This window comes from Rutidosis leptorrhynchoides, unplaced genomic scaffold (genome assembly GCF_046630445.1).
Source record: "Rutidosis leptorrhynchoides isolate AG116_Rl617_1_P2 unplaced genomic scaffold, CSIRO_AGI_Rlap_v1 contig377, whole genome shotgun sequence".
Lineage (NCBI taxonomy): Eukaryota > Viridiplantae > Streptophyta > Magnoliopsida > Asterales > Asteraceae > Rutidosis > Rutidosis leptorrhynchoides.
In genome coordinates, this window is record NW_027266615.1 from 51057 (window position 1) to 72734 (window position 21678).

General features: G+C 35.3%; 3 protein-coding genes and 1 pseudogene across 3 annotated transcripts; 2 read left to right on the forward strand and 2 right to left on the reverse strand.

The window, feature by feature from the left end:
• Positions 1 to 1004: 1004 nt before the first annotated feature.
• On the reverse strand, positions 1005 to 4039 carry LOC139883269 (adenine phosphoribosyltransferase 4-like). Its single transcript, XM_071867473.1, has 6 exons — positions 3958 to 4039; positions 3659 to 3769; positions 1744 to 1836; positions 1356 to 1505; positions 1165 to 1223; positions 1005 to 1058 (listed from the first exon to the last, which is right to left on the reverse strand). Exons 1-6 carry the CDS (start codon positions 4037 to 4039, stop codon positions 1005 to 1007), a joined length of 549 nt encoding a protein of 182 aa, XP_071723574.1.
• Positions 4040 to 11092: 7053 nt separating this feature from the next.
• On the reverse strand, positions 11093 to 14430 carry LOC139883275 (uncharacterized; annotated as a pseudogene).
• A 774-nt stretch (positions 14431 to 15204) lies between these two features.
• Positions 15205 to 17418, forward strand: LOC139883276 (flavin-containing monooxygenase FMO GS-OX-like 4). Its single transcript, XM_071867477.1, has 7 exons — positions 15205 to 15757; positions 15921 to 15991; positions 16304 to 16456; positions 16548 to 16630; positions 16741 to 16876; positions 16961 to 17134; positions 17224 to 17418. The coding sequence occupies exons 1-7, from the start codon at positions 15211 to 15213 to the stop codon at positions 17416 to 17418; spliced, it is 1359 nt and encodes a 452-aa protein (XP_071723578.1). The 5' UTR covers positions 15205 to 15210.
• Positions 17419 to 19405: 1987 nt separating this feature from the next.
• On the forward strand, positions 19406 to 21671 carry LOC139883277 (beta-ketoacyl-[acyl-carrier-protein] synthase III A, chloroplastic-like; the record flags this gene model as incomplete). The annotated part of the gene is made up of 6 exons (XM_071867479.1): positions 19406 to 19590; positions 20755 to 20903; positions 20994 to 21130; positions 21229 to 21334; positions 21421 to 21539; positions 21633 to 21671. Coding segments are annotated over exons 1-6 (735 nt in total), but the record flags the coding sequence as incomplete, so codon positions are not given.
• Positions 21672 to 21678: the final 7 nt, after the last annotated feature.

Consider the following 21678-nt stretch of genomic DNA (forward strand, 5'->3'; position numbering starts at 1 on the left):
TTCACTGTCAATGAATTTGTTTAAACAAGATCCAGCTTTCTTACTAAGAAACCAAATCGGAATGAGAATAACGTAGGGCCACAACCATCCAAACACCTTCCAACCCAACATACTGAATTGATCAAATTGCCTAGTAAAATTAGGTAAAACAAAACATGAGCAACAACAGGTAAGACATAAAAAATTCAAAGATAACCAACAACATACCATTTGCATATATATATATATATACACACAACTTATGAAACATAAGCACAATTTTGGAGCTAGATAGCGATAAAATCCTCTTTGATAAAACGGTTTAAAATTAAATCATCAGCATTCACAACTCTATAAACATATATTAAAAAGAAAACACGTAAACCGAAGCCGTCAAAAGGTACATTTTCATTTATGATAACAAAAATCGCTAAATCAGCTGAAACCTTCCATAGTTTTATCAATAATCGCATCATTTAAACAAAATCTAAATCGGCTGAAACCTTTCACAATTTTATCAATGTCATGAGCCTGTGACTCGTCTAAGTACTACATGTAATTTTTTAAAAGAAGTATAATTCTTTAAATTAATTTTTTGGATTTTTTTTATTATTTAAATCAGGTAAGTATTAGATAAATTTTGCTTGGTCCTCATATATTTTGAAATTTCAACAGATTGGCCCCTATATTTTCAAATCATACATCTTTGTCACACTTATTATATTAAAAAAATTGAATACTTACCCATCAATCAATTCGTTAAATCATAAATACATGAAAATCAATGAAATAGCAAGCACAAAGCACAACGTTTGGAGACAAACAAATGAAACCTTAATCCATCATATAGTGGAGGTCCCAAAAGAAACTTGGGGTGGATTAAATTCCCATCCTCAGTCAAAAATAAATTCAATGCTAGCTCTATGCTGCTAGGTAAAATAAATTATCAAGGTTTTTGTTGTTTGCGTCGGAGAAGAGCGGATGGATGGATGGATAGAAAGATAGATGGATATCCTTAATCCTGATCAATGATACTCCACAAGCACATATAATGGCTTGTTGTTCAACCTCTCACGACCCTGCAAAGCAATGGATCCACAAATACTTGCATATTAGTAAGTAACTTGACTGACAAGTAATCAATTCAACCAAATTCTAGGAAGGAAGAAACAATAACTTAATCACCTTCAAGTCAGGACATTCAATTACACAAGCACATTCAACTATTTCTGCTCCAGCACGTCCTGCAAACAATTCAAACCACCACAACAATAAAACAAAAATGTAGTATAACTGAATAAAACTCTATTTCCTAAGTTTCTAGACACATCAAGATCCAAATATTTTATAGCTTGAATGAAGAGAAACAAAGTTACCAAGTAAATCCATGGCTGCACAGAGAGTCCCGCCAGTGGCAATCAGATCATCAACCACCAAAGCACGCTCCCCTGCCTTAACTGCTCCGATTTGCATTTCGAGACAGTCACTCCCATATTCCAAATCATACTTTATTGACACTACTTCACCTGTGAAGTTGTAAGTAAATCTTTGTTGCTTAAGACCAATTTCTCATAACTCTTATTAGAGTACTATGGATTACGGCTTCAAGATGCACTGCAAGAGTTCTTAAATGTATCAATGGCATCCAACGTATAGTTTGTCATTCATCCACAAGTCCTTAACTATGACGATGTGACATTTCAATCGCATATCAAACAGAGTTGAAAACTTATCCGGACTCGTGCAATCATAAGAAGAAATTACCTGGCAATTTTCCTGGTTTTCTCAAGGGAACAAATTTTGCTCCAATGGCCAAAGCAATTGGAGGACCAAATATAAAACCTCGGGCCTCTACTCCTAGAATCAGAAATAAAATAAGTTCAGAGAAAATGTATGTATGCCCTACATTAAGTAAAACCTCACATATGACAAACTTTGAAACAGAGCAGCTACTTGCATCACTAACTATTTATCATCATCAAAGAATAGATGGACTGGAATTGACCATGTGATGAATTCTTGCAATCTAACAACAGAAAAAGGAAAGAAAAGTATGCAGCCCCATTGAACTTGCTTTATAATCATGCAATAAGTAAGTCCAAAGATGTCAAATGATGCAAAGAGTTTTTTGCTGCCAAGTTTAAAATTTTACCTGATCATTGAGAAAGATCAACACAATGCATACAACCACGGAGTTAAAATTTTGCTATCACAAAACCTATATAGACTATCCATGGATGAGGATGCAATCATTGGAACAGTTGAGGGTAATATGATTGCAAAAGGGAGGGACAAAAAAAAGAAACGTGGGCTCATAACGATCAAATATAGTAAGCATATGTGTCAGACCTAAAAATAGGTTTACATCTGTTCTTCTGACAATTGACAAAGACATGATAAGCCTTATCTCCACAGGGAAAAGGCCACAACTTTTCCATGTGAAGTATCCTATGGAGGAGAAAAATCCAAATAAACACAAGACAACAAAGTCCATGTGAGCATACTAAGAGACAGATTCTAATCCTCAGAGCATCAGACATTAGGACAAAGTACATGCATAATAAATGGTAGAGAAATCCTGTTTTTATTGAGTAACAAAGAAGTTAAAAGAATAAAACCAAGGCATCTATCCCATGATGACATCATTAATCATTTTCAAATCCCCACAGGTTTGTTGGAATAACTGTATCGTATTTGGAGTTTTGCAATGAAAGCAATACCTTTGCTGTCTTGGCCTCATTATGAGGATTAATAAATGGAAAATAAATTAGACAACTTGACGGGAAAATACAAGGTTTGTCTAGCATATTATAGCTTAAATCAACATTAGATGATCAGTGAATTATCTTCAAATCTGCACAGCTGTGATCAGTGCATGATTGTTTGATTTCAAATTTCGGATAACGACGAACTGTACTATAAAATCCAGAAAAGAAAGATTTCAAAATCTTGGTCTTGGAAGTTCTGAATGTTTCTAGGCTTAGAGAACCAATAATTGTGGTTTTTGGCTCCAACTCCATAATTATATCCTATAACACTTTTATGACCGAGGGGATGGAGACTTGGATAGTAGCCATTGCAGCATACTTTTGAACGTGAATTCTAAAATGCCACTAGTATTCTAGCAGAGAAAATTGAGTATTGCATAGAAAAAGGATGAGGGAGTTTAGAATTCCCACTACCATGTTGAACTGTGGAAAACCCCACATCATAATGGAGCCAAAGAAAAATCAACCCCAAGAGAAATTTGCATCATTTGGGTCCACTTATCATCAAAACACAATTGGATCCTAGCACATGCCAACAACAATAATAAACACTCATACATAAGAACCCTTCAAGCAAAAAGGAAAGGAAAACTTCTTTTCAAGAGTAGGCAATCAATGGAAAAGTCCCACTAACAAAAGGTTCATAGTCAAACAATAAATCACTCAAAGAAAAACCACACATATATAACATAACAGTCTCCTCCATTTCACAATATCCTTTAAAGCATTTCAAAAAGGCAACCAGAAACTTAAGCAATATTGTGTATTTACCAACTTCTTTTTTAACCTGTGTGTCAAACATACCTACTTTTGGATCCCTCCCATTTGAAGTCTAACAATTGAGATTGGTTAAAAAAAGAAAAAAAAGTTTCCCACACATCTCAAAATTAATACTTAAAAAAGGTTTCTACCTGCAACAACTGAGATGTCTTTGCCTTTGTATCGCTCAACGAACAAGTCGATAGTGTCCTTAAATGCTTTGGAATCCAGTAACAAAGTAGTGATGTCCTGAAACATGATACCTACCACAAAAAAAAAAAGTCATTGACAAGCATTAATCGGAGGAAATTTTGAACCTTTAAGCTAATTGTCCACAAAAATTAAAAACCCAGATGAGAAAACCTCGGATTTTGCCATAAGCTTAAGAAATTTTCATTTATTTATTTTTTTTCTCAAAGCAAAAAAAAAAAAGGAAGGATAATATAAAAACCTGGTTTGGGGAAATTGGGGACGACACTAATCTTAGTTTTGATCCCATTGATACGAGGATCTTCGTCTCTGTAAGCTGACATTCTTTCTTGTGTAATGCAATAAAAAAACACTATACAAGTAAAAAACCCAAAACTATAAAGAACGAAGAAATAAAGTTGAGTCTTTTGATGTGCTCTGGTTTTCAGTTATGAACGAAAGGAAAAAGAGACGATGGGAACAGTGGAGCTAGTGAGAGTGTTGGCTCAGAGGAGGGAAATGAAGAAGATGAGAAAGAAAAAAGACGAGTATTTAAAGAGGAGAGATCAAACGTCTCCAAACTACTCAATTAGTCCCTCCAGTTTAAGTAATTTGACTTTATAGTCCTTTTATTCTTCATTAAGGCTATTTGGTGACATTATTGGTTCAGTACTTTCACACCCTACTAATCAATTTGGGCTTTGGCCCATAACTAGCTTCGGCTTCTAAGTCAACTATTCATTAGTAGTCCAAACTAGGTTTTTTCATAAATTGATTCATTACTTGACTCACAAGTCAAGAATACCAGAATCTATTCTGCTAAACAGCAATCTAGAACTACACGAATAATTTAGTGCTACCACACCAATGTTAATTCCAGCTAACGAAATACATAATAGTATTAATAAAGTCATGCATTGTTGGCAACTAATAGCAAATTCAAGGGATTAAAACATTATTGGGTGGTTATAATGTACAAATCCACAATCAATTGTAAAAAACAAGAGTACTAAACATGCATGTCAAATTTCATGAGGATCTTCTGCGTCTTGAGCGCCTAGTACCGAGTGAACACCATTTTCCTCCATCACCCTTTATTCCATTCATCTTCCGATACTCTCTCGATCTCAGAATACCTTCCAGGATGTTTATATCCTCACAAATTTCGTGTCTGGAAAGAGATGCTAGACCTGGTAATATGTCCTTCTGGAAATCTTTCAATCTTCTTCCCCTCCTAAGCTTACAACTGTAATCCTGGTTCTCATTCACTTCCAACGGCTTTGATGTTATGTCTTCTTCGTTACTTTCTGTTAGATTTAGAGCAATCAGTTCATATGAATCTTCAGAAATTTGTGGCTGCTTCTCAATCCTAGTCCCGTGAGTCTCGTCGAATCCTACTTTAGCCGATATATCTTGAGGATGGCTGAGGGAGATATGGATCAGAGATTTGGCAGCACCTTGGATAACACCATCCACTAGTACTTGGTCAGGGACATTGTCTTCTTTACTTTGCACCAATCCTATGTTTCTACTTTTATGACTATTTGGACTGTCCAAGTTACCAAACTCGGTCCCGGATTGCATGGTCTTTATGCTCCACGAATCATCATCGGATACAGAACGCGGCTTCGAAGGAGAATGAGACTTATCACTACATTCTGCATTCTGACTACATGAATTCGTGCTGGCAACATTTACAATATCCTCAGCTGAAATTTCATTTGAACAGTTAATATCGAAATCTTTTTCTCTCGAAATAGTGATTGAGCAGTGTCCGTGAATCTTCCCAACTTGTCCTTCTAAACAATTTGAGGAGCTGTCTGCTGAAGGATCGATCACATTACAAGACGAATCTTCTGGTAGAGTTTTGTTAAGGTCCAGCAATTCACCTTCAAAAGACACAATTCTTTGCTCCTTAGTGAATAAGGTTTTGCACTTGGCGGTAGCATAGCATTCGGTCAAATCTGCACACATGAAAACAATTTGAATCAAAAGAGCTAATCCCAATATGCTTGAATTAGATAACGGCATAAAACGTTGGTTCTCGAACAAGGAAGCGCACCTCCATTAAGAGAGTTCAGCTTTTGATAACCTCCATTGTCACCTACTATAAGACAGCTACTTTCTGCAATCTCTTGAGATGGATCTTTGTTCACATTTTCCCAGATGACTGGACGAGATACAGTAGAAACTTGCGTCTCATTGTTTCCATCAAAGTTGACAATTGGTGGAACACAGCCAAAAGATGGTCCACGCTTTGCATCCTGAACAGATATCGTCTCAGTTGACTCTTCTAAATCAATAACCACAATTTCAGAGCAGTTTGACTTTTCCCGGGTTGGTTCTTCCAGATCAATGACAGTTATAGGAAAGAGATGAGTTTTCATATCAAACCAACTTCTCTTACGACTCTCCTTCCGTTTATTCCTCCCTACCATACTTGACGAAAGTTTTAAATCCAAAGGATCATCGTCAACCTTGCTAATGTATTGATCTGCAGGAAGTTGAAGATCAAGAGTCTTGTGCTGAATATTACGGTGCATTTGTCGGCGGCCTTCAGAAATTTCCCAACTTCTAAGTTCCTTTGATCCAGATGCCTGCTTTAAGACGAGGCAACCATATAATAACAAAGAAATATGCAAAGGACGAGAAAAAAAAAATTTACCACAAAAAATTACCATTGGAAACCATCTATCTTTTGCCAATGTTTGATGACTTGGCGAGCTCATAAAAGGTACAGGGTATGATTGTCCAGCATACTTCCTTGAATTGTATACATCAAACTCATCTGATGGCCTACCCTTCATTAATGTCTTCTGCACACTATATAACTGGTGGAGATCATGCACCTGAAGAAAAATTAATAATTACGTAGTACTAAAGAGGAAATGATAAAACCATGGTTTTTCTTTATGAATGCTACTTTGATGATAGCATAAAAGTGTAATGTTGTTATTCCTGGATGAGTACTGTACAACCCAACTAAGGTACGAGACTGTTGTCACAATTTGATCTACTACAGTATCAGCCACAATACTAAATAAATATCAAGCAATTCATGATTCATGCTAGAGCAAGCACAGTAATTGGACGAAACACAAAAGTCAACGTTATGCGGATAAAAAATCGTACCTGCTTCCTAAAGACAGCATCCTGCTCTACTATAGTGTGCTTAAAAGCTTCGGTGACTGAACCATTGGATCTCTGAACTAAATTTAGATCGAGATCTCCTCGCACCAGCATTCTGCTTTCTCCGGGGAAATAGATAGACATCATGCATTCACTAGATGAAGTTCACTCTAACCTCGTCTAGCAGCGAAGAATTTTCTTTCTGGCTGGGTAATTGTTTACCAATCCCAGCGAAGCAGTAATGACAATCACGATAACATGACAGTTATTCCAGCTAGTCTAAACACAGAAACATATTACTGGAGTTAGGCCCCACTCAATAATTAACTCCATACAACCAACCATGGAAAATGTACTGAGACAAACAATAAATAAAAACTAACAGAGTTAATATGTTTAACTACATCTTTACCATGGAACAAAAGTACTTTCCGGGGACACTTTGGCCCGAAAACGAACAACGGTATGAAATGAAAGCTTAGATGAGCTATTTATATAATAAGACTTTCAGGAGAATGATGTTAGTATTTACAAAACAAACATGATGATCATTTCCTAACTAGCATGCGATTGATTTAGCTTAGCTTGTCTCATCAGTTTCTCATTTGAATACCATAAAGAAACAAAAGCAATTAGATGACCCACACACATGTGATGGGGGCTTGGTAGATCTGACGATTCAACTTAATTTTCTCTCATAAGTCATAACATGAGCATGATATATGCATATAGATAGATGTACATAGAGATGCTATCTAACATTTAATTAAATAGTAGTATATAATATAACCATGAGCATCATGAAACTCGAATGAAGAGAAAAAAGCTTGTATTTTTATTAGTGGGGTTTTGTTAAAGTTTGAAACTTTAGCTTCAAACGTCGGTTTTATATAAAAAATGAATCATGGTAATTGAAATTTTTCAATAATCACACTAATCATAATAAATCAAGATGAAAAAGCTAATTAGATATTACCTGGAATAATCTAAAAAAGAAGACTGGAGAGAAGAACAGAGCATTATTTATAATTCCACACCAGAAAAAGCTGATTGCTGCTTCATGAAACTCTCATTCATGAAACAACAAGATGAATACTTATGAATTTTGGATAAGCAGTACTAGTAGTAGTAATAGTTAAAGAAGGATGAGAGAAAGAAACTACACACACACAATGAAGAAACCCACAAAGAAAGAAAGATAATATCTTATTAATTTCAGTCTCTAGAGAGAGAAAATGTGGAATCGATCAACAACCAAACCATTCTGGTATTTATAGTCGCTTTCTGTCACTTCAATCACTCTTTCTCCTCTTTCAGTCTTCTTTTTCATTTCCCTTTTGGCAGTTTTGATTTCTGGCTAATGAGAGAGAGAGAGATAGAGAGAGAGGACCAGTCAGTTTTGTGGGCCAAAAGAAGAGTCTCACCAGCAAAAGCAAACATGGGGATTTTTTATACTATTGAGTATTTTATAGTATTACCTAGTACACGGGAGATTTAATATTTATTATTATTATTCTTGACTTTTATACCCTTTAATTACACAGTGCATTGCCTCAATTTTACACCAAATATCTTAATAAATTTTAATTACTCGTCCAAACACAAAGTAAAATATTTCTGGATACAGTGTTTATGTTTATGGCGTTAAAGGGTAAAAAGGTCAACAGCAAGAAAAGTTTTACAAAACTCGTGTATCTAGTAAAACAACCGTGAAAATAGTCGTGCCCGTAATTAATTAGTTTTCCTTTTTTTGGATAATGACATTTTAGATCCATAAGTTTTTTCATTGCTTTTGTAGATGACCCTTGTAACTATAATTTTATTCAATTGGATCCCTTGACTTTTGTTCAGTTCATTTCACGTCAAGGACTCAGATGGTAAATTGAACTTTAAGGATTTAAATGAGTGAAGGTATAGCTCCTGGAGTCATTTGAAAATATGTACTGATTATGAAAGATAGGCCAGCCTCCAATTACAATCTACAAATCTAATGTACTGGTTAGAGATAGAAATGAGTGTTACTATCGGTTTTTTTTTAAGGTCTCTCGTATTTCTTATGATGCCAAAAAATAGGAAAATAATTATTTATCCTCTTATTAAATTTCACCATATAATCTCCCATTCATCCTCATTTATGATTTTGAATATATATTATTGTAGAGTTGACAAATACTTTACTAAGACAAACATTAACTCACTTCTACTTACATATTAATAACATTTAATCAATGAAAGCGACATATATAAAAAAAAATGATGCACATTATTGCATCAAGAGGATAGAATTAGTATGGACAAACTAGCGAAAATATCACACAATCGATAAAATTAGTACTCCTTCCGTCTCAAATTAAATGTTAATGTAGGAAATTTCACAAAAATTAATAAAATATATTTTTTAATTTATTTTTCAACATAATAATTATGATTGTATAGATTAAAAGACCCTCATAAAGAATATATATGTAAAGATGGTGAAGTTGGTGAGGGAAGATGGTGAAAGTGGTGAGAATATAATGGAAAAACATAATTAATGTTCCTTAAACTTATAAAAACTTGTATGTAATTTGAGATAAAAAATTATGTTTATATTAGTATTTAATTTGGGACGGAAGGAGTATTATTTTTTTCTATCTCACCAATAGAGATGGCGACACCTTTTAAAAATACCTCTTTTTTTTTTTTCCCGATGACAAAAGGGACAATAGCTGAAACTGTTTACAGTTGCAAGAGTAATTTTCAATGCTATGTGGAGATGTGGTACTGTATTAGTGCATTGTGTAAAAAAGGAAAAAGAGATGTGATATAATACAAAGTTAGTTGAGTAAATAGGAGTAATGAATGTTTAAAATAAAAATAGTATTAATTCTTGGGAAGAAACAAAAATAAAATGGCAAGAAAGAAAGAACCGATGAGTTTTAAGATTGGGGACCATATTGGAATCTGAGATAAACTTTCACTGTTATTGGGATCCATGCCTTAGCTGTCTGGTTTTATTTGTTGGGTGAACTCACATTAAATTCATCGATCATCACTTTAATTTTATAATAATTTATTGTACTTTGTTAAATTACGTTTGTTTTGTCACCTAAATTTAGTACTGGGTTTTTTTCTTAATCGAGAGTTGATATGAATTTCATCACAATGAATGATAATAAGTTGTGTTATTTTAGTATTTGGAATATATACGCCTTCTGTTTTAAACATTTTTAAAAATTGTATTTCTTATTAGAAATGATACATAAAATATGATTTTAAAGATGTATAGGATAAGATAGAATATATTTTAGACACAAACGAATATAATTTATATACGAATTATGTACATGTAATTTTTTGAGAAAGATTAAATTCACAATAAAATATATTAAATTCATGGGAAAAAGCTTTTTATCATTTAGTGACGGGAAATTCCGTCACAAAAAACTTTTTTCCGTGGATTTAATCTCACCCTAATTTTCTCAATGAATTCATCCATCTTTCATTAAATGTATAATGATAAATGGACAAATAGACAAAGTGAATAATTGCAGTGAAATGACGATTTTATCCTCAATTTTATTTGAAACAAAAATAAATAGAATAAAATTGGAAACGATACGATCATTTCACGATATTTGTTCATTTGTCCAAATAGTATTATCTCTAATCCTTATTATTTGTCGCTTTTCTCGAGGAGCGACAAGTGAGTACATCTGTTACTTAGTTACTATACCTCCACTTCAACAGACATACAACTCCAGAATAACTCCAAGTTAGAGACAATCGGAGAGACATGGCAAACCTCAGCTTAAATTACTTAATTAAAGCAAACTTTGTCAAGCATTTCCCCTTTTTTGTGCTGACTAAGTTCCTTGACATCACACCCAATGTTTTTAGTAATTTATTATTTTTACACTTAGATTTTCATATCACTGTCTGTCAGTCCCTCCACCTTAATATGCATCGGTATTTGAAATCCCAATTAACGAAAAACTTTTCTAGAGAATTTTTTCAGTAATTAAAAAATAGAAAGACTTTTACTAATTGTAAAAAAAAATAATAATAATAAATAAATAAATAAAAATCTTTAATTACAAAAAAGAAAAAAAAAATGAATGATATATTCTAAAGTGCTGTGTAATTCTTATAGGCCCATTTACGGCCCATACTCGCATCTAAAACCCAGTAACTAACTTACCAGCTAATCCACTCTAACTTGTGCTTCACGCCAACTGATCATGGGTTGTGGTTTCCTCTCCTTTCCATTAATTTTTTCAATATCTGTTTTAAGTAAGGTAAGGCACGACATGTTTTTGCAAGTCCTTTCTGGAAATTCTTAGATGAGATCCTTGCACTTTAATAAACTTGACCTTTCCAGCCTCACACAATGTTTTTAGGCCGATCCAGTCCTCCTTGTATAGCTTTGTCTCTTCTAGAGGCACAACTCTACTGAAGTCTCCATCCGGATAATATCCAAACCATGAGCTTTCCTTTGGTACTATCACACCGTCATTCTCAACTGCATATCTCCAACAATTCAACTCTATTTAAATGATGCAAATTAGATCGATAGATTACGAGAAAGAAAAGAATTGACCGGTGGTACTATTCCCACTAACTTTCCGGCTAAATCCACGAAAATTGACATTATGCGTTAACTTTTACAGTCACGAAGCACAAAAGACAATTTTCGTGGATTTAGCCAAAAAAATTCCTGGGAATAGCATCATTACCCAGAATTAGCAGTCAGTCACTAGTTATACCATTATTAGGACCAAGTTGTGCAACCTAGTGAATCGTTCCTTGTAGGTGAAGTTTCGCTTTTCAGTGATCTCGTTGTTCAGTTTTGGAAGGTACTTGCATTTTTTCAAGTAGTTGCTTATATCCTGCTCATTATCACATTAATTAATTTAGATTATAAGCATAAAGCTAGTCACTAGGATATACTACTATAACAATTACACGACCTTTGCAGATCGGATAAAGAAATGCAACTCACATTTGGTATTTTTAGATATCCACTAGGAGCCAAATTCGCCTGTGATTCAAGCATATATAGGAATTTGTATTAAATATTTGGTATTAAAATTTTATTTTCCATGAAAAAACCAATCGAAGGCTCCATGTATGATGATGGCCGAAGACTTACTTGCACGTACTCTGAATAAATATCAGCCTTTTTCAGCATGATGGCCAGAAGCTCGCATAAATTCCTAGACCATAAATATAATTAACAGATCAGAAAAGGAAATTAATTAGTATGTCATATTAATTTGAAGGAATTAATTAAAATTCCAAAAAGTTTGAATGAAATTATAAGGTACTGGTACATACTCCGCAGAGAGGTACAGAGGCTACACCGGCATTTGGTCCTCCCAAAGTGATGAAATTCTTAACCTGTCTCGAAAATTTGAGGCAATATTGATCATTTGATAAATTACGATTTCAAATTACTACCTTGTTGGAAATATTATGCAAAATTGCGATAATAAAAACAAAATAGGCGATATTTATTCTGGAAATACATCACTGAATTTTATTGATCACATGAATCATAATAATTGAATCGACAATTTAATTTTACAGAAAATTAAATTAATATGAACATACATACATAAGCGTCGAATTTAAACAAATAAACAAACATGCATATCATAAATCAAATATAAAAAATTTTAAGGGAAGAGAGACGCAAACTTGATTCGGAGGCACGATTGGATCGCTTTCCTTAAAGCGTATTACGTCCCGTACTGTGCTTCGGTTACAATGGCGTAGAGCTTCCCAGGATACAACCGAATGAACGACGATAACCAGCACAAGATTTAATCGTAGTTCGGGCGAGACTTACGCTAGCTTAAACTCTCCGACGACTCGTAGAGAAAGAAAGACAGAAAGAGGTGGGTTGTTAGCCGACCTATTTGCTAGAGGGTTTTCTGAGTGTTTTTCAGTGTGTATGAACCCGTAATCTAGCAAGGTATTTATAGGCTAAGGGTGACGATTGGAATAGGAAAAGATCGACCGGAGTGGACGTCAATATTCTAACATAAAGACGCCTATTAATGACGTACACTCAAATCATAAACGATTCTGATTGTGATCCTTTTCCATGGCTTGCACATTTAAAATTCCAAGTCAAATGGGAGACAATTTCCTTTTTCAATATTTGCAATAATCAATCCGAATTTTACATTGAATTTTTGGAAATTTACATGTCATTACAGTTGACAAATTCCGTTACAAATTAGGAGACAAAATCTCTCTTAATTACGGGAGTCAAAACGGTGTGCAACAATAATGGACAGTTTCCATTATTCACATAATACCAATTAGGAAATAAAATCTCCTAATTAATTAGACATAAAATCAAACCGGCTTCATTCCAAAAAGAAACGAACCGAACCGGTATGATCCGCGAATTGACAAATCTGATCCGGGTCGGGTCGTGCATGCGTGGTGGTGTGCGCGTGTGGAACCTTGTAGACTTCCTCTACAACACACTTTAAATTTCAACACACAAACAACTATATAAATGGCTTATGTTTCTATGAAATTTCCAATGTGGGACTTAGTACACTCATGCACAAAATACCCATATTAATACTACCATTTCTCATTCATCCTTGACACAAATTGTCAAATAAATGATTCAACATTAAACTTTGTACTATAGATAAACTATAGAATAAGTTTCAAATCATTCCGTCACACGGATTAATCTACACGCTTGGTCAAACTACCATTGACCACGTAATTTGTCAATTTTTGTCTAACATATCTTACACTTGCCACAAAAATCAGGACACTATGTATTTTGAGACAGAGGGAGTATATGCTAAGACTAAATTCTTGTGACTCAAGTTACAATACAAATTCTTCTTACAGGCGGACCTCCATCACAAAATTCTATCAGCCCACGAGCAATGAGGCTACCCTGCGAGAGCTCTACTAAATTGTATCCGTCACGCAATTCCTTTATCTCCTTCGCCTGCCAGAATTTTTATATATATACGACATATTTTAGAATTTCAGCCACAGATAAATATTAGGAGGGATATCTATTGATACTCGAGAAGTCAATTTGTCATTTTGACACCATATCTTCACCGTCCATCCAATTTAAATCAACAGACATGTCGACAAATATATAATCTTATAAGTATCTGTGGAGAGAGATCGATTTATGATCACCTTGTCACAAACAATTCTTGCCTGTTTGTCCATAGGCATAAACCATGATTCCCACACTCCACCTCCGATTTCTCTGCGTCAAGGGAGAAGGACAATTTAAAAAATTATTTCATGCATGTTAGCTCCAAAAAGGTTTTAAGAAACTGAAAAAATATCATATAATATTGTACATGCAATATCCTTGGACGCCAGAAAGCTTGGGCAATTGTTTCATGAATGGCTGGACCTTTTCGCCGTTGCAATCATCGTTAATGCCTGCATGCCATCGGTAACTCATGGCATTAGAATAATATTAGGTGAGACTTGAAAGAAATGTTATATATTAGATGATGGTCATTTACTTACCATGGAGTAAAACGAAGGGAATAGATTGAGAAACATGAACAAAAATGGCTAACAAAATGCAAATTGAGCTTACAATTGAAGCTAGATCCATGTTAGGATATGGAGAGTGTGTAGTGTATTTTAATCAGTATAGCTTCCTTGTTGTCCACTTCACTACTACAAAAGAGCACTTAATAAAGAGAGATTGACTCTACAAGCGTGTAAGAAATTAAAGAAGCATTCTGAAAATTCGCCGGTAAAGGCTCCAATTGTATAATTAGCCTAGACCAGCTTCTTTAGGATCTATGTTTGTCTGTGACTATGACTCAGACTTGTAATAATCCTTCAAATACGAAATATATATGATTCCTAATTATTGGTCGTGTCGGAAAATAAATTGCACTCCAAAAATCATGGGATTGATCCTTGACAATAATAGTTTTGTCGGGGATGAATTTGAATTTCAAAACTAACGGGGATGAAATTGGAGTTTTTTTTAAATATTATGACGCGTGTAAATGTTGATAACTGGATGGCACGTCAGACAATTTAACGACGTTATGGATTTTGGGCCGTTTACACGTAAACGGGCTAACGTGAGGTCCCTTTTACGCAAAAATAATACTAAAGGGGCCGCGGAGATCAAAATATATTAAGATGGGACAAATATGAAGTTTTTTCGACCTTTTGTGGAAAGGGTAAAAGGGTCCAGACATGTAATTCCGTGGCTTTAGTAAAAAGATCCGTGGATTTAGACTCATCCCAAAATTCTGGCTCCAATTATTTACAAGTACATTTCCGACAATGACATAAGCTTCGACGACTGGTGGCCGCCATTACTTTATAAATAAAAAATGAGTTCAAACAACTATCCCAATTCGCTTCGTCTACCATGCCAACACCCCTCACTCCATTCGCCTCCCGCCACGTGGCAGTCATCGGAGCCGGAGCCGCTGGATTGGTCGCCGCGCGCGAGCTTCATCGGGAAGGCCATAAAGTCACAGTCTTTGAGAGGCAAAACCAAGTCGGCGGTACATGGGTCTACACTGACCGGGTCGAACCAGACCCATTAAGCTTGAACCATGAACGACCCATTATCCATACGAGCCTCTACGAGTCGCTCCGGACGAATTTGCCGAGAGAAGTGATGGGTTATCGGGACTACCCCTTTGTGTACCGACCCGGAACCGAGTCGCATGACCCGAGAATGTATCCGGGTCACGCAGAGGTGTTGGCGTATTTGAAGGAGTTTGCGATTGAGTTTAGTGTTGAGGAGATGATAAAATTTGAGACTCAGATTGATGATGTCAGGTTAGTAGATGATAGCAAGTGGAAAGTGAAGTTAAAAAGGATTAGTGGTGAAAGTAAAGAAGAGGTTTTTGATGCTGTTGTTATTTGTAATGGGCATTACACTGAGCCACGCCTAGCTGACATCCCAGGTTTAGTTTTTTTATGTCTGTGTTGGGTTTCTGATTGCCTGATAAGAAACTTCATAGTACTTGTGTTATTCTAAAAGCTTTTTGAAATTCATTTGTGAATATAGTTATGGATGTTAATCTTATCCATGTTTCTGACTTCTCGTTGTATTGATTCTCTCCCCAGGTGTTAATTTATGGCCAGGGAAACAAATGCATAGCCACAACTATCGTGTTCCTGAACCTTTTCGTGATCAAGTACGTGCAAGGTCTCTCTTATGCTTGCTATAAAAAACAAAGTTCTAAGTGATTCAGAGAGAGTCGATTCTTACTCCCTAGCTTGAAATTCTAGTTTTCAATTCTGTTATAGAGTTGAAATTGTAGCAACTGTTTATTGAATACAGACTAGTAGAATGCTACTGTACTTGTCCTGCCGGGAGGCTACTATTCTAGCAGCTTACTTAATTGGGACATATCTCGTCCTACTTAGTTCTTTCACTTTATGTAGTTGCTTAATGTATGATCATCCTCTTCGATATATCTGAACATGTTATATTTTGTGTGCCCAAGGTTGTTGTCTTGATAGGAAGTTCTGCAAGTGCGGTTGATATATGTCGAGACATAGCTACAGTTGCCAAACAAGTGCACGTTGCGTCTCGATCAGTTCCAGATGAAACATATGAGAAACAGCCTGGACATGATAATATGTGGCAACATTCAATGGTTAATTCATTTCAAATTTGTTTTATTTGTTAGAAATATTGTGAATCTTTTTTATTTGAAATGCTAACTTTTTATTGCATAAAAAATACAGATTGAAAGTGCTCGCGAAGACGGTACTGTGGTTTTCCGAAATGGGAGGTCTGTTCGTACTGACGTTATCCTCCATTGCACCGGGTAATCGTCAGTTACTCCTTTAAGCCTTCATTTGGAAACAATTTTCCATCCCCAGAAGAATCAAGAAGCTTTTAATTTTTAATGCCAATTTGTTTTCTGTTTCGTTTCAGGTACAAATATCACTTTCCCTTTCTTGAAACCAATGGCATTGTGACAGTGGACGATAATCGTGTTGGACCGCTATACAAGCATATTTTTCCACCCACTTTGGCCCCATGGCTGTCCTTTGTCGGGCTACCATGGAAGGTCGAACCTCTTCCTAATTCTCTAATTTCCAAATATTCAATTTAGATGCTAAAAGATATTCTATGAATCTTTTGTTTCATCCAGGTCATTCCTTTCCCCCTATGTGAATATCAAAGCAAGTGGATTGCAGGCGTCTTGTCTGGTCGGATCTTGCTTCCATCGCAAGAAAGAATGATGGAAGATGTAAAAGCTTTTTACTCAGAATTAGAATCTTCTGGCATACCAAAGCGATATACTCACCAATTGGGAGATGCTCAGGTAAATAAATTATTATCAGTAAGCTACTCTGTCCTTAATTCCATGTCTATTTATTCGATTTATGGACGAACTTTCCATTGGTTGTGCAGTTTGAGTACAATGATTGGCTTGGTGCTCAGTGTGGATATCCAGGCAGTGAGGAATGGAGGAAAGAAATGTACATTTTAGCAGGAAAGTACAAGCGCACTCGACCAGAAACATATCGAGATGATTGGGATAATGACCATCTTGTTTTGCAAGCTTATCAAGACTTTGCTCAAAACATCATTAACAAAGCTGTTTAAAGAACATGATCCAACTTCCAACCTCTTAATATTAGAAGGTACAAGAGCCGTCTATTGCGTTCTGCATATAGCATTATCCAATTCTTTACGATCTTCCTCTGTAAGTTGTCAGTTCTGAATAAGAGGTTGAATTAGACATGAATGACATTTCTGTATGTTACCTTTGGAAGAATAAAATTGCCAGTTACGTTTGTATGTTCCAAGTTATATGTTTCCGGATATTAGGTAGGTTTGGTTTTTTTGTCATTGATTGACAAATAAGATCAATCATTGGATTGAAAATCTTAGGTTCTGGCATCTTAAACAAGTCTGCCAGTTTAACAATACCTTTTCCAGATTGTTTTCCTATGAGGGTCTTTACGGAATCCTCATCCAGCTCGGCCAACGAGCTCGGTTGAGAATTTGGTGAATATTCCGTTGGTGCCGGTGAGGAAGAAATCGGTGAATTTGCCTCTTTTGTGAGCTGTTGCAATGTCTCCATGCACCAAACGAAGGCATTCCATCCTAACTATATCACATGATTGAACCTAGAACTACTTGTTGGGATGGTCAACTTCAAACGCCTAGTAGAGATTCTCCCCAAGACAAAACATCATAAAGATATATATATATATATATATATATATATTGCTTCATTTGACCATATGATTCTTCGCTCAATGCTGATTCATTCAATCATTAACTGGTTTTATAATTCGATACATATAATCTATAAGTAAAATATTTTTTTGCGTGGAACTCGTGAGTGGATATTTTATAGGATCGCAACTTCAAAGTGGAAAACAAGGAACCAAATTTGAAACTACATGCCTTCATAAGATTCATAATTAACCTCGAGGGCACGTTCTTAAATTTAATGTATATAGTTGTAAGCCGACTAAAATGTCATTACATAATCATACTCATTATATATTCCTTCTGAAGAATAAATGGTATTATGGAAAAATAATAATTTAACTTCAAAATGAATTAAATATATATATGTTAAATTAATTAATAGAATATTTATAACGTCTTAAAAACTGGCGAATATTGTATATTTTAAATTGAAAATTTTGAATGTCTATAATATTTTTTTTGATGGTTGAATGTCGATTATGTGATGGGGGAAAAAATAAAAATAAAATTGTAAGCTTAAGATAGGATATATAATATGGTAAAAAAAGTTATAATTGAGGCACGAATCTTGAGTGAGAATTGAATTTAGGCAACCAAACTCAATAATTGAAATTCAAAGAATTATGATTCTTAAAATCATACATTGCTTAACTTTACATAGGGTTATTGACAAGATCAGAATTTTAATATATTTGTTCATGTTGATTGAAAAAAACAAGATCAAGTCTTTGTTATTTATTATCAAAAAATAGTCTTTGTTATTTAAAAAATAAAATAAATAAATAAATAAAATCTGGCTTTTTATCCTTCGATGATATCAAGTTCAAATCTTTGTTGGTGGGCGTCGTAATTCGTAAAATAAAAGGCATCTTCCTTACAACTTAAGGGCAACTGAAGCCCATATATAGAGTATAGAGAGACAATTGTGGACTGTCTTTGTGTATGGAGAGAAATTGAGAGTGAGAGAGAGAGACGAGTTTACAGTTATCTTACAGGCATCCACCCCGACGAACTTTGGAATTGTCAAAATTACAACTTTTTGAATTAATTATTTATTTTTCTGCATAATCATAATCGCCCCCTCTCAATCCTATTTCTTTCTTCCCCTCGTGTCGTCGGGACATCCAATGTGCTTTATACCCAAATACTCAACTGCCAGTGTTGCTCACAAATCTGAATTCAATTTCATTGTTTTATCACATGGGGCTCTGACAAAGTTCCATTTTTTAAACTGCATTCTCGTTTTTTCTCATTCGAGCTTAGTGATTTTGTAAAAATATTCGTCATCCCTCCTTCTACAGCAAACAAAGTTCAGTCCTTTTTGTGTCTCTCTCCGTTAACTATATTGGGTTTTCTGAGTTTATATACAATGGCAAATGTATCTGGTTTGCTTACGCCAACAGTTCCAAGTCTAAGGACGAAGATTCAGTCTCCAGTAAGGATTTTTCGATCTGGGTCTTGCTTCCCTAAGGTTGTTTTCAAGACGGTAGTTTGCTCTAGTACCATTCAAGGTTCTGACAGAAATTTGTCAACGTCTGAATCTAGACTGCCCAGGTGAACTTTTTAACCTGTTGACTCTTTTTGTTTCAATTTGCTTTATTGGGTTCCAGATGCGATTGGGTTATCCACTGTATTTGATTCCGGAAATTTTGATTTCTGGGAATCATTTTTGAATCAGATTACTTGGTATTGAGATGACAGAACATGCATCATTTAGTCTTGTATGTCTAGTATTAGTCTACATATGTTGCTGCTTGTTCTTATTCAATTTGGAAATTCATGTTATGAGGTTATATAATGAGCTGAAAACATATTTTCAGAAGTGAAGCTTATTTTGAACAAGAAGGATGAAGTCAGTTCATTATCAGGTGTCATGGTCTGACCATTTAGCTTATTGGACTCTTAGCTTATCTATAGCCTATGGAAATGATCGATGATCAATGCTATTCACCTTTTAAATTTTGGTGCTCATGAGTTTAAAAGTTATTCCAGAGTCTTGATTAATGTAGCTACAGATTGGTATCAGCTTCTAGGCTAGTCAGTGAAATTGTCTCAGTACACTATAGTCTTAAAGGATGTCTTGATTGAGTTAAGAAACATATACATCAAATGACTGTATTGTCTCTTCTAAAAGTCAGGAATCTGGCTCTGTTGAGGGAGATAAAAACTAAGCTACTGATTTCTGATGGAAAATTTTGCAGTTTAAATGTTGGGAACATGTAATCACATAGGCTGATTGTAACTTAAACTTTCAGGCTATCCTTAAATGATAGCAAGAATTGATTTTTTCCCCCTTCATATAACAGCAGGTTGGCTGATGAGTATATTTTCTATGAGATTGATGTTCTTTCTAGTAGTCTTAGGTCGTCTCCCTGAGTTTAGGCTGATTTCTCATGCATGAAATCGAAGAGTTTCCGGTAAATTGTGATTATCTATCACTTTCAGGAACGCCTCCTGCTTAATAGCATATCTAAATGGCTTATTTATGTTCATCTTTCATGATGCATGTCCTAGAATTTGCAACAAAACTTATAATGTAGGCAAATGTCTGTGGGTGCTGGCAGTCTTACAAGGCTGATTCCGTTTTCTGTGTTTGCGTGTCGTGTCCTAGTTCAGCCTTGTATTTAGGACATCTGAGTAAATTGATTATTTGAGTTGAAGAACATCAATTTTACTGATCTGCACATTCGTTTGCTGTTTCCATTTCAACAAAAGCAGACTCGTCAGTAGAGGCTGCAAGTTAGTTGGATGCGGTTCTGCTACACCAAGTCTTGAGGTTTCCAACGATGATCTTGCTAAATTTATTGATACCAATGATGAATGGATTTCTGTCCGCACTGGAATTCGCAATCGCCGAGTTCTTTCAGGTCAGTACCCGTTTGCAAACTTAGTCATTACTTTTATCTCATTTGCTTGGTGAATTAACTCTTTTTTTTTTTTTATCTTTGCTACCTTAGGCAAGGAGACTTTGACTGGCCTAGCAACCGAGGCAGCAAGGAAGGCTCTTGAGATGGCAAAGGTCGAACCTGATGAGGTTGACCTTGTCTTGTTTTGCACATCCACTCCAGAGGATCTTTTTGGTGGTGCTCCTCAGGTACTAGGCCAATTATGTCCTTATTAGCTTGATGATTTACTTATTCAACCACACATTCCCTTCAAGACACTTAATTTTTTTCCTTGTGCGCTTGCCAGATCCAAAGAGCGCTTGGCTGCAAAAACAATCCTTTGGCTTATGATATTACAGCTGCATGCAGTGGATTCATCTTGGGATTAGTTTCAGCTTCCTCCCACATTCGGGGTAAACAAATTTGTTTGCTTTTCCTTTTATTGAATTCTCCAACTTTGGCTTCAATGAATAACACAATCGAAACTTGTAAACTCCAGGTGGTGGTTTTAAGAATGTCCTAGTGATCGGGGGAGATGCGCTTTCACGTTTTGTCGATTGGACTGATAGAGGTTCATGCATTCTCTTTGGGGATGCTGCTGGTGCTGTACTTGTGCAGGTATATACAATTCTATTCAAGAATTCATTGGCACTTAATTGAAACAACTTACTTCGTATTTCTTTACCTGAAATTTGATAATTGATTCTTTAGGCATGTGATGTTGAGGAGGATGGTTTATTTTCTTTCGACGTGCACA

What these genes read in the sequence shown, in the direction of transcription:
- LOC139883276 (XM_071867477.1), top strand. Translation starts at nt 15,211, where the DNA reads ATGCCAACACCCCTCACTCCATTCGCCTCCCGCCACGTGGCAGTCATC. An exon ending in ATATGTGGCAACATTCAATG is followed by an intron (nt 16,457 to 16,547) that starts GTTAATTCATTT and finishes TAAAAAATACAG; the next exon opens with ATTGAAAGTGCTCGCGAAGA. An exon ending in GTTATCCTCCATTGCACCGG is followed by an intron (nt 16,631 to 16,740) that starts GTAATCGTCAGT and finishes GTTTCGTTTCAG; the next exon opens with GTACAAATATCACTTTCCCT.
- LOC139883269 (XM_071867473.1), bottom strand. Translation starts at nt 4,039, where the DNA reads ATGTCAGCTTACAGAGACGAAGATCCTCGTATCAATGGGATCAAAACT. An exon ending in TGCAGCCATGGATTTACTTG is followed by an intron (nt 1,224 to 1,355) that starts GTAACTTTGTTT and finishes AATTGTTTGCAG; the next exon opens with GACGTGCTGGAGCAGAAATA. An exon ending in TTGAATGTCCTGACTTGAAG is followed by an intron (nt 1,059 to 1,164) that starts GTGATTAAGTTA and finishes ATTGCTTTGCAG; the next exon opens with GGTCGTGAGAGGTTGAACAA.